Source organism: Poromitra crassiceps (genome assembly GCF_964638095.1).
Source record: "Poromitra crassiceps genome assembly, chromosome: 12".
Classification (NCBI taxonomy): domain Eukaryota; kingdom Metazoa; phylum Chordata; class Actinopteri; order Beryciformes; family Melamphaidae; genus Poromitra; species Poromitra crassiceps.
This window is the reverse complement of record NC_139632.1, coordinates 15,784,639-15,797,228: the sequence shown is the minus strand read 5'-3', so window position 1 is coordinate 15,797,228 and position 12,590 is coordinate 15,784,639. Positions and strand designations below refer to the sequence as shown.

Here is a 12,590-nt window from a genome sequence, read left to right as displayed (position 1 = left end):
GTGTTCATGGATTCACTTCAACTCAGGCTACAGTAACATTTCACTCCTTCCTCATCTCATCCAGCACCACAGGGTAAAAGCAGAGCACCACCAACCAGTGAAAACACTTCCTCCAGGATGGAGAACCAATCAGGAAGTACTCTGAACAGTGCCTATATAGGAAGTGTATTACTGATGGAAAGATTGCAACCTTATGAAGACTGCATTTTTGTTAATCCGATTTAAAACGATTGGTCTCCCCTTTCATGCGAGGTAATAGAGTTATAGTGAGCAGGACCGGCTCTCTGGCTCCATCTCCACAGGTACTGTGGCAGACAGATAGCCATCTAACTGAAAGCTGCTGCACTTTGCCTCCAGGGGAGAGAGACCTCACAGCCATGTGACCCGAGTCATGTGACCAGTCCAAAGAAAACAAAGATCAAGTGAGAGAAAAACAACTTCCATATTCAATTATCTTCCTACAGCGAATGTGTATAATACCAGACCTTTTCACCCTCTGCTCCCCAGCCAGAGTGTCCTAGCCCCCCTGTGTGTGTGTGTGTGTGTGTGTGTGTGTGTGTGTGTGTGTGTGTGTGTGTGTGTGTGTGTGTGTGTGTGTGTGTGTGTGTGTGTGTGTGTGTGTGTTTCTTACTTATACATTCTTTCTACTGGGGCATTGGGTCGTTGAAGCTCTCCTAGTGGAGTCCTGGATGTCGGGCGAACAACACCTACACAAAACATAAGCACACAACACAAAGAAGATTACGAGGAGGGATGACAATGCACTCCTCATAAGTAGGCTTTAAACCAGACAAAAACAGAGGCTGACCAGGGTTGCACGACTGTGGTAATTTTCTTGTTTTGGTTTTGGTCTGAATTTGATCTAATCTTGTTACGCAGCTACGGTCGAACATGGTTACTTTTCTGTAGCACTGGACAGTAGATTTCATGGGGCGGCTGTGGCTCAGGAGGTAGAGCAGGTCGTCCACTAATCAAATCATCGGTGATTCGATTCCTGGCTCCTCCAGTCCGCATGTCGAAGTGTCCTTGGGCAAGACACTGAACCCAAAATTGCTCCCGATGGCTGTGCAGGCACCCTGCGTGGCAGCTTGCCGCCTTCGGTGTGTGAATGGGTGAATGTAGCCACATTGTAAAGCGCTTTGGATAAAAGCGCTATGTAAACGCAGTCCGTTTACCATTTAGATTTCTACAGTCTGTTTACAACAAAGTGAGGGAGTTGATCACGTACCTGCAGTCTTGGCAGCCCAGCGGCGGCCGGCCTCGTTGAAGGCAGCCATGCCCCTGACGGTGGCGCGCAGGATGCCCCAGCGGAACATGGCTACTGGGTCCATGCCGATGAGCTGCCGCACAAAGGCCCGGTCGCTGCTCCGCAGCAAGGCCACGATGTCTGGACGCATGTGGTCTGTGTTCTTCTCCCGGAAATCCTGATGAGTTTGAAGACAGCGAGTATGTTAGAAACAGGCATCACAACAAAACAAACAAGGGCGCTAGGCCACATTTAAATGTGATTCCACTTCAGATAAGGGAGCGAAATGGGGGAAGCTGCACCTGATAGTTATTATGTCATCTTTCACAATTCTCTGGTCTTAGGAATTTGTTGACATTTGATAACACTGGCTATTGTCATGATTCTCAAACCTTTCTTAGTTTCTGCTACTAGATTTAGGAGAAGTTCTTGAACACACTAGTATGCGACACCTTCCGTCTCCATCCTCCTCACCTTGATTTGGTACTTGACCCTCCCAGCAAAGTGCTGGATGACGAAGGCAGGCTCCATGACTGGTGTGGGGACAAAGTATTTGTTCCCCTGGTGCTGCTGCTTGAATTTGGCCAATAGGGTTTTATCTGTGGCATGAGGAAAGCTGGAGTAGAGGCACAGAGAGAAGGAAGATGAGGATTGACAGTAAGGAGAGGAAAAGGCAAGAAAGTGAATAGACAGCTTCTTCAACTGAATTTAAACAACTTGATTCCTCTGACAGCCATAAAATATACGGTACATTAAAAAGAGACACAAACACATAAAAACAACCACCAAAACAAATATGACAACCATTGGACGTATCATTTCCTTTTGGCAGTTTGTTGCCAGAAGAGCAGGACCATCATTTAAGTAGCGGTCACTCTTTTTTTTCTGATTTTCCCCCATTTCCTCCCCAATTGTACTTGGCCAATTCCCCCTGCTGCCCAGGTCGCTCGCTGCCCCACTCCCTCAGCTGATCTGGGGAGAGCCGTACACACACACATGCTTCCTCCGATACATGTGCACTTGCCAGCTGCTTCTTTTCACCTTACAGCGGGGAGCTTCACCGGCAGGACGTAGCACGTGGGAGGATCACGCTATTCCCACCAGTTCCCTTCCCTTCCGCCCCGACCAACCAGCTGCTAGTGCAGCGACCTGGACACATACCCTCAATCCGGCTTCCCACCCGCAGACACAGCCAATCGTGCCTGTAGGGATGCCCAAACAAACCGGAGGTAACACGGAGGGCGCAAAACTGCGACCCTCGTGTTGGTTGGCAGGGAATCTACCGCTACACTCCCCGGACGCCCCAAGGTGCTGTCACTCTTTATCAAGCTGCCACCACTGAGAGACCATGACATAATGAAAGTGTGTAAATCATGAAGTTGTTCATACTTGCTCTCCTCGTCCAGCAGGTAGAGCAGACCAGTGGGCTTCTTGCTGATGAGGTGGATACAGCCCACGTTGTCCGTGTAGTCGATGTTGTGCCAGGTGATGCCCTCCGCCTGGTACTCTTCCTGCATGGGAGGAGGACACATTTAGTTCAACCAGTTCATCAGTGACATCAGCCAAGCGGGAAATGTCTCACTCTGTATTCACTGCTGACTTGAAACAATTTAACAGACTGTCTGGTGTGTGTGAGAGAAAGAGAGAGAGAAATTGTTAGTCATGTTTTTATTTTTATTGTGTATGCTAACTGTGTATGCATCAGGGAAATGTAGTGCTTTGCTCTAGCAACGCTGTATGTACAGTAAGTTTAACTTCATTTCTACTATCAACCAGTACAGCTCCCAGTCAGACAAACTGTCTAGTCATGTAACCGCTGCTATCTCTAGAAATCAATAAATGTGATTGGGATGAATCATCATGTTAGTTAGTCATTTTCATAAAAAGAGAAGAGGGCGGAGTCAGATCTTCTGGGGGGAAAAGCAGTCCATCATGATTTTCGGGAGGGCAGACAAAGCACAAGGCGAAGAAGACGACGACGATGATGAAGAAGAAGAAAGCTCACCTGCTCCAGTTTGAAGATGTGCTGGTTGAAGTAATACTGCAGCTGCTCATTTGCATAGTTGATACAGAACTGCTCAAAGCTGTTGGTCTGAAAGTCCTCAAAGCCAAATATATCAAGGACACCAATGGACAAGCACTGCAAAACAGACAGAGCTATTAACACTAACTGAAAACTAATAAGTAGCAGCATGAGGAATGCATAACACTTATCACCTTAAAGAAAGGATTATTTATAGTATTTAACATCTACACACTGTAGATGTATTGTGTGTATGTGCACATGTGCTTGTCTGGATGTGTTTTTGTACAAGTGTGTGTGTGTGTGTGCGTGTGTGTGTCTGCGTGTCTCACTGGGACAGATTCTTCCATGTCTTTCTTGTTGAGCAGTGCATGATTGATGCGTAGAACGATCCAGTCAAACAAGGCGCTGTACAGAGATTTGGCCATGGAGTCTCTGGCTGTGATCGCCTGATGGAAGAGGAGAGGGAGAGAGGGAGAGAGAGCGGGTGAGGATTACAGAATGAAACACATTGTGCCAATAAACTTCAATCAACATGACAGAATAGTGGCAGATGAGCTGTTTCACAACGGGCTTTTGAATGAAAATCCATTACAACAAAATGGAGAAAAACACAGGTGCAGACACAGAGTGGCTTTCCATCCAAATGTATCGGGATTTTTAACCACATTTTCAGAAAGTCGGCAAAAGAAAATGAGAAACGATGCACGTTTCCATCCACTACCATGATGTGAATATTAGGAGTTGGTGAAGAAAATGTCAATTCTAGACGGAAGTCGCCCGTTATCCCACAGTCTTCTTCCAGTAAAACCACATGGTTTTTGAACGGAGTCTGGTTAGACGAGGGTTTGGTAACCGAGAGACAACGGAAGATTCGCTTAATCTGTTTCCACTGCACTTACACGCATTTACCTTTCATCGATACACCGACTTTTCCACCTCCCTCAAGCGTAAAAACGTTTTTTTTTTTTGCAATATTTCGTGGTTGTTTTTTCCTAATTTTGCAGCGTTTCCACTCAGGTCTTTTAGTGCGCAAATTGAAAATGTGCTTTAAAGCGGCGGATGGAAACCCACCTATAGTGTGGGAGGAGAGTTAGAGGGTCACACAGATGAATGGAAGCTCAAATACAAATAAAGAAAAGAAGGCACATACAACAAAGATTAGATGAACATAAAAAGTAACATCTATGTAGAATGGCAGGCAGACAGACATGAGGCCACCAATTAGTCTGCAATGCAATGCTGTTATAGTAATGACATGTTACAGAGATGAATGGATGGTGCCTACCTCACTATGGCTGTAAGAGAGGATCAGCTTGTCGTTGACTGTCACCGTTTTCCTCTTCGTCAGAGCTTCAACCAGCAGCTCCTCTTTAACCTGAGAGGGAACGCACACACCCGTTACAGCAGACAGACAGACAAACAGACAGACACACACCTCTAGCCAGATACAAAGGGTTGCTACGCCTTCTTAAACTTTAAATTTGTCAGGCTTTTCAGGCCAAATTCCCTCAAACTCAAGGACCCAACATGGCAAAGTTGAATACACGGATCAAGGTTAATTACGGTTACAACACTGAGAATTTTTAGAATGAGAAGTAGCAGGCTTTACAGAAGCTCACGAGACAACAATTAAAAACAGAGACTTGAATGTGTAAACACTTCTCAACCGTGCTGTTACAGCGATGGTAGTCTACAGGTATGTGGTATCACCTTTAGCAGATCAGAGAGGGTCGCCAGGACCTCCGGGGGTCCCACGTCCAGCCCCTCATCCCGGCCCGTCGCCTTCTTCCTGTAGGTCACGTTGCCCAGATACAAGATGGCCGACAGCACAGAAAAGATCCTGTGGCATAGACATGGATGATTAATGCATAAACAATCAATAAGCAGTAGTGACCTAGTCATATGATGCACGCGGAGATTATTGTCATGCATGTTGGTCATGGTCCATTTTGTGTTTCCATGCCTTCATTAACTTAATCCCATCATCCATAGCAGGAGCAAAGAGGCCTTGTGCTGGTTTTGATTTGGCTCTTAGGCTCAACGAGTCATAAACTGAATGGAAGCATTGTATAAAAGGTTATAAATGTAGCCTTGTATTGGGTTTTATGGTCTAATTAATGTTTATTTTGTCATGAGACTCACAAACTGGCCAGACCAAAAATTATCTACATCTAAAGTACTGTTCAGAATCATGCATCGGGATGGGTTTTCCTTCCAGTTGAGAGATTATTAGATTATTAGAGATTAATATTCGGCTCTTTCCTACATGATAAACTGCACTCACTGTTTCTTGGTGGCGGGGAGGAAGCCGACCATCTCCATAGCCTGCTGCAGCCGCTCAAAGTCATGACGCAGATCCTCCTCGTCTTCTATCTTGAAGTTTTGCTGCGAAGAGAGTGGAGGGAAAGAGAGTGAGTCGAGGTGTAGAGGAAGATAAGGTAGGAGGCCAGAGGTGACAAGCCAAGGGGGATAAAGAAGAGGGCGATGACGGTAGTGCAGCGGTTCCCAAAGTGGGGTACGCGTACCCCTAGGGGTAAGTGGAGGTACTACAAGGGGTACTTGAGAGAAAGAGGACAATGGAAAAGAATGTAAGAATAAATCATGAATATAAATGAAACGTTAAAATAAATCTGCTCAGGAGGCACGAATTGCAACCCTTTCACTCCATTTCTTATTTTAGAATGTTATATTCTTCAAAAGGTGGGTTATCATTCATTCATTGCATCATACTGTATGCTATAGTTTTCTCTTGCCGTTTTCTAAGCAAAATGTTGTAGTCGGGTAAAAGGGGAGACTGAAGCCAAACACGTTTGAGAAGCACTGGGATAAAAAATACGTGGGATGGAATAGGATGGGATGGGATGGGGGGGGGGGCAGAGAAAGATGGGAACAAAGACAGCTTCATTAACATGCCGTGCACATATGGCCAGGATGCTGGCAGCATAATGCAGCAGCCTTTACAACAGCATGGAGAATCATCCTGAATACCAGCTCCACTCACTGTGAATGACAATGTTACCTTCAAGGTCACACCTCATGCACAACAACGGCTGCAGAGAGCACAGGCTGAATCAATATTATGCGCTCACAAGAATATGGTACAGACGAAAATCAATGGCTGAAAAGGTCCATTGAAAGGCGAAGTGTATTTCACGGACACGGCTGGACAGAGGGAATACAACAGAATGAGAGAAAAATGAGGTGACGAATGGGAACAAAGGCTAGGAGAGAAATGCAGCAGTGAAGCAGGCCATTTTCAGCATTTACATTAGATGAGCCATTCCCTGTGGACCGCCAAATCATTTGCAAACTACTAAGATCTTCGTTAAAAAATACATTATTATTATTATTATTATTATTATGTATAAGAATGGATTTCTCCATTGTTGAATCATATTATTTAATTTGTAATCAATAATTAGCCTATTGCAGACATCCCCTCACTCTTAGTTTCTGATTTCGGTGCTGATGGACAGCTCCTTTTAATAAACAGTGCTCTGAGAACACATTATTTGGCCTCCGTACCGTTTATGGTCGGATGTGGGCCGCAGACATTTTCCAGATTTTCAAGTGGACCATGAGTGGGAAAAGGTTGGGAAGCGCTGCGTTTGCATTAGATGGATATCTTTAAACTGCTGTATGTTGGAGCTTTGTTGCATTAGATGAATATGTTTAAACTGCTGTATGTTGGAGCTTTGGGGGAAGGGGCTTTGGCAGCACCTGCTTGAGGTAGAGGTAGTCTTCAGGCGGCAGCAACTTGAACTCCTTCCGCTCCTCTTCTGAAGCGCCCAACAGCAGGTAGTAAAACACATGGTAGTTCCTGGAAATAGACAACACATACTGTTCTCACACAGCGTACTTCACACATACATACTATACTCCACATTACCACAGCAAAGGCCTCCTGCCACTGATTAAGACCAGTCTTTAGGCAAACAAATACAATGATGAATTAATGATCGGTTAACTCTTATCTGTCAATCTTTTGTTTCATTCTTTGGTAGGCAGTTATCAGTGGATATGAGGCGTGTGTTATTGATCACTATTTCCAATAACACTGCTGCCCAGTGCTGGTCAAAAGCTAATAGGAAGAAGACACTGCCTGGACTGCTATGATGTTGGCATCAGCTTTTCCACTCTTGCTATCAGTGAGGCTGGTAGGTACAGTAGATAGGAGGGAGAGCTTTGTTGTGAAAGCACACAGGTCACAGGAGTAATGCGTTTCCACGTTCATCACTCAGACACCATGACATCATACAGCAGACTCACTCCCGGACGAGACGGGCAAGAAGCCCTTGTCAACAGCAACTGTAGACTAGGTGAGTAACAGTGTACTGTGTGTGCGTTAGGCACTGTGTGCGTTTGGCGGGTAGCCTGGAGGTGAAGGAAACGGGCTTGTCAGGGGAAGGTCACCAAGTGCGTTTCCAAAAGCAGCTGGGGAAACTCTGCTCTTTTCCCACCCACCAATGCAGGTGGGAAAAGTGAATGAGTAACGACCTCTCCCCTCCCTAAACAACTACGGTCAAGGTGCCCTTTATGTAACATACTGAGTGCTAAAAATACTACACCGAGCTGAAAAATAGCTGGATAAATAACAGCTAAAACCAGGTCTATAGTAACAGTCTGCTGTACCTAAAGTACTGGGACAGTGCGGTAAAGTCCGATTTTTCTTGTTGGCCTCACTGATTTAAAATGAAGGCAGTCAAACGCTGACAGCCTCTTGTTATGACTCATTAGTATTACATATTAGATTGTGTAAATGAATCAGCCGAAGAGAAGAAACACCGGACGTTTTGCTCATTGACTATATGCCTCCCTTACCAATCCCTAGTATTTGTTTACCTATTAGTCACACTAGTAGCAACAGAGCAGTAGTCTAGCCTGGAGTAAATATCAGTACAGTATTATACACTGTGAGTAACACAGTCTATGACAGTCTATGACGGCCTCACTTGCCACGACATCGTGGCAAGTGAGGCCGTCTCTCTCAGACCTGACAGTCAGCATTGTTAAGTTTCTTTCCACCATTGGTTTGTACACAAGTACTTAATGCTTAAACTACACAAACAGGAGTTTGGCTCACATCAAATGAAAGTGAACTGAACGCACGTGACTTTACAACACACCCGGTTCGATCTCTGGCTTCTACAGCATGTCTGTTTATACCTGCTGAATCGTGGCACTGCACAAGTCCAATGACAACTCACTCCCCAAAGTGTCAAGAGGAGTTCGCCCTTTCTACATACCATCTGTGTTGAGGTGAAAACCTTGTGTTTCTAAGGAACTAAGAAAAACAGCCTGGACTTCAGATCGAGGGATGACTTTCTGAGTTGATCAACCTTCTCAACAAATTAAGAGTGACCATGTCATTCTTCAATAAAACCATTGAAATTGGAGACGCAAGGTTTTCAAACACCTCAACTCAGTGTATGTATGCACACAGGCAGTACTGAGACTAGAAAGAAGACATGTTTGTCCACTAGCAGTAAGCCAATTAATAACTCAACCTACACTGCTCTGTGTGTGTGCGTGTGCGTGTGTGTGTGTGTGTGCGCGCGCGCGCGCGTGCGTGTGTGTGTGCGCGCATGCGAGTATGTGTGTGTTTAAGCAAATGGCCATGAAAAGTCCAAGGCTAGGCTACAGCCTTCAGTCAGACTTCATATCAAACTGTCAGGGGCTCCCAGGGGAAACTCCTCCTGTTTGTTCAGAGGACCCCATGAGGGCCAGTGGGGTTAAGGGGTCACGACCCCGCCTGCTCCTCCTCACCTCTCGTTCTTCTCTCTGGAGACCAGGCGAGACTTCTCCAGGAGATACTTCTCCACCACGGCCCTGAGAGAGGGAGAGAGAGAGAGAGAGAGAGAGAGAGAGAGAGAGGGGAAGAGGAGATAAATTACATGAATCACTTAACAATAAAGGTTGTCTGGTCCTATATCAGCTGTGTGTGTGTGTGTGTGTGTGTGTGTGTGTGTGTGTGTGTGTGTGTGTGTGTGTGTGTGTGTGTGTGTGTGTGTGTGTGTGTGTTGTTGGGGTCATATGTGAAAGTGGGATGGAAATGAAATGAGGGGAGGGAGGAGGGAGGGGAGGCGAGGGCAGATGGTCGAAACAATCAAAGAGTGAACAAAGCCTTCAGATATGGTCAGATGGACGGTGTAGCAATGCACACATCACATAGCGACACACAACAACAGCCACGGACAACAGCCTAAATATGGAGCTAATCTGATTGGCTTCCAAAAGGGCAGGAATTTCCTTTGCTATTTATTTTGATTTTGATGGAAGAGTGAGAGATTGGAAAGCTATTGTAGGGGCAGCAGAGAAAAGCAGGAGGTATGGTTTGGTTTCAGACCTCTGCAGTCACGAGATATGGGATTTTAAAAGCAGCGGTATTCCCCCCACTACACAAGGCCAGGACCATAAAGTTGGCTAAATCACATTTTATACCAGGCTTATGAAAAACAACACTGACGCCAGCCTTCATCACACACTAAGAATAGAGCTGTGGTGTCGGAGACATAGTTAGGGGAGGCAGGCGGTAGCTCAGGAGGCAGCGCTGTCGCCTGGGAGTCGGAAAAGGTTCCCGGTTCGAGGCTCGCTCCTCCCGGCTGCGTGTCGAAGTGTCCTCGAGCAGGACACTGAAGCCCTAAGTGTTCCCGGTGAGCATGTAGCGCCCTGCAGGGCTGCAGACGCCGTCGGTGAGTGAATGTGAGCGTGAATGGAGACATACTGCAAAGCACTTTGAGCGGTCGTCAGACTTTGCAGAAGCACTATATCAATCTGGTTAATTTACCATTTAGCATTTACCAGAGTTGTCCTCCCTCTGTTGGTGCTGGGGACAGACCAGGAGTAAGAGAATAGATTTATACATCAGATACCTGGAGGTCTCTTTTCTTTTTAGGTGAACATCTTCCTTGACTAATCTTTGACAGACTAGTAAAACACTGCCATTTCAAGGCAAAAAGGGGGGGAATGGGCTTGTGTGGATGAGCTAAACGTTAGGGTAGGGTGTCACATGTCAAAGCCACAGACGCATCCATTTAGCTAGTAACCATAGATAAGAACATAGCCATAGAAATACCCTCCATGCCAGCTTTTACTGCTTTATGCTATATCTCATTTAAAAAAGCTTAGGCCGTTATTTACATTTTCTAGCTATGGGGCAATTTCCTAGCTGTGGGCAGCCACCACAGCTACATGCATTTAGAGAAACCAATGTGTGAAATGTAATGTAATAGTGTAAATGTAATGTAATAGTGTAAATGTACTGTAATAGTGTAAATGCAATATAAGTAAATGTAATGTAATAGTGTAAACGTAATGTAATAGTGTAAATGTAATGTAATAGTGTAAATGTATTGTAATGTAAATGTAATGTAATAGTGTAAATGTAATGTAATAGTGTAAATGTACTGTAATAGTGTAAATGCAATATAAGTAAATGTAATGTAATAGTGTAAACGTAATGTAATAGTGTAAATGTAATGTAATAGTGTAAATGTATTGTAATGTAAATGTAATGTAATAGTGTAAATGTAATGTAATAGTGTAAATGTACTGTAATAGTGTAAATGCAATGTAAGTAAATGTAATGTAATAGTGTAAATGCAATGTAAGTAAATGTAATGTAATAGTGTAAATGTATTGTAATGTAAATGTAATGTAATAGTGTAAATGTAATATAATAGTGTAAATGTACTGTAATAGTGTAAATGCAATGTAAGTAAATGTAATGTAATAGTGTAAATGTAATAGTGGTCTGGATGTGAGAGTGGATCTTTGTTTCTGTGTGTTCATCGGAGCTGATTTAATAGAGAACAGTATGTGCAGGAATGTGGACGGGAGGCTCACTTCAGCCAAGTCCACTGGCTATATATCTGTCAACGGGTACGAGAGGTCTCACCACACACACACACACACACACACACACACACACACAATCAGACAGAAATACACACACTGAGACACCTTTCACTCACACACCCCGTCTCCTTTGTACGCCACCTTCGAAGCGTGTGTGTCCCCTGAGGGGGCAGCTTTCTACTTCCGCATTGACGCCAACGCAGAAGTAGCATAAACTGCAGTGCACTCCCTGGCCACTTGAGGCTGGCTGCAAAAGCGAGTCAGTCCCATTCACCCCCATGTTAAAATGCCTGAGTTTACAGCATAAGTAAACATCACCTTTCATGACACCTGTACGGGGGTGAGTACATTTTTATATAACTCAGAGAGTAAAATAGATGATAAGAAGACTATATTTTAGGTGTGATTGACAGGTCGCCTGTCCAGTGATCGTGCAGCTTGCCGATCACGGACCAATAGCAGGCGGCTTTGTGGGAAACCCCTGGTCTCATACAGTCACGTGTGAGCTGCGGGAGAACCAAGATGGCAGCGGCCAAAACGCCAAACTGGAGGCTTCAAATCGGGAGTTCACAAAACCAATGAGTATCATCCATCACACGGACTCCGCCCATCTCCTTTTACAGTCTATGGTGTCGCCCCTTTTCATCCTTCAGCTCCAGCCCGCTGCGTTTGCAGTGAGCGAGGATTAGCTGGACAGCGAGCCCCAGTGAGAGGCAGCATGAAAACATCCTGTCAGTCAGTCAGTCAGTCAGTCAGTCAGACAGACAGACAGTCAGTCAGACAGACAGTCAGACAGTCAGTCAGTCAGTCAGTCAGTCAGTCAGTCAGTCAGTCAGACAGTCAGTCAGTCAGACAGTCAGACAGACAGACAGCAGAGCAGAGCAGAGCGGAACAGCAGCTAGTCCCACTCTTCCCTTTGTTAAGCCCCTCCATTGAGCGTCTGAATGGCCACCACTGGAGATGGACAGATAGACAGGCAGCCTTTGTGAAGGCTACAGAGCCGAGCTGTGATAGCGGAGGGAGCAGGGTCCAGTGCTCCAGCTGACGGGGAGGAGAAGCCCATACTGTCAATTATGTGAGGTGTGTTTTGTGGTTGTAGCCTAAAGCTCTTTGCTAATTTGCAGTGAAAACCTAAGCCAAGTAAAGTGAGCTCTCTCCATATTGGATTAGAGACCCCTCTCAGGATCAGCAACTCAATAGAGGCTGATGAGACCTGGTGCTATGAAGGTCTAATCAGGTTGGGGGTGCGCCTGCTTATTGTGAACTCAGGCTGAGCAGCAGTGGCCACAGGCAGTTAGATGCTTCAACTATTACGTCTGGGTTTGTCATTGTGTTTCTAATACGGCATCCCTTTTCTTGTATATAAACCAGGGAAATGTAGAACTTTGTATATGACATTGCAACAATGTATATGAAGTATGTACGGCCTAGTATGTGATGTATATATTGTATGTAGTACAG

General features: G+C 45.2%; 1 protein-coding gene across 7 annotated transcripts in view; it reads right to left on the bottom strand.

Annotated features, from left to right (window-relative positions):
• The window catches only part of LOC310787030 (myosin IXB), a 74,321-nt gene that overhangs the window by 17,745 nt on the left and 43,986 nt on the right, over nt 1-12,590 (bottom strand). For all 7 annotated transcript variants that reach the window (XR_014553241.1, XM_083648355.1, XM_083648357.1 and 4 more), the window contains exons 6-16: nt 9,039-9,101; nt 6,993-7,092; nt 5,557-5,657; nt 4,983-5,112; nt 4,558-4,647; nt 3,602-3,718; nt 3,252-3,386; nt 2,636-2,757; nt 1,721-1,862; nt 1,229-1,424; nt 632-707 (exon numbers count right to left, since the gene is read on the bottom strand). Coding sequence is in view for 6 of the 7 variants with exons in the window: in XM_083648355.1 (XP_083504481.1) it covers nt 632-707; nt 1,229-1,424; nt 1,721-1,862; nt 2,636-2,757; nt 3,252-3,386; nt 3,602-3,718; nt 4,558-4,647; nt 4,983-5,112; nt 5,557-5,657; nt 6,993-7,092; nt 9,039-9,101 (1,272 nt within the window). In the remaining variant the exon portion in view is untranslated. The remainder of the gene's footprint in view (nt 1-631; nt 708-1,228; nt 1,425-1,720; nt 1,863-2,635; nt 2,758-3,251; nt 3,387-3,601; nt 3,719-4,557; nt 4,648-4,982; nt 5,113-5,556; nt 5,658-6,992; nt 7,093-9,038; nt 9,102-12,590) is intronic.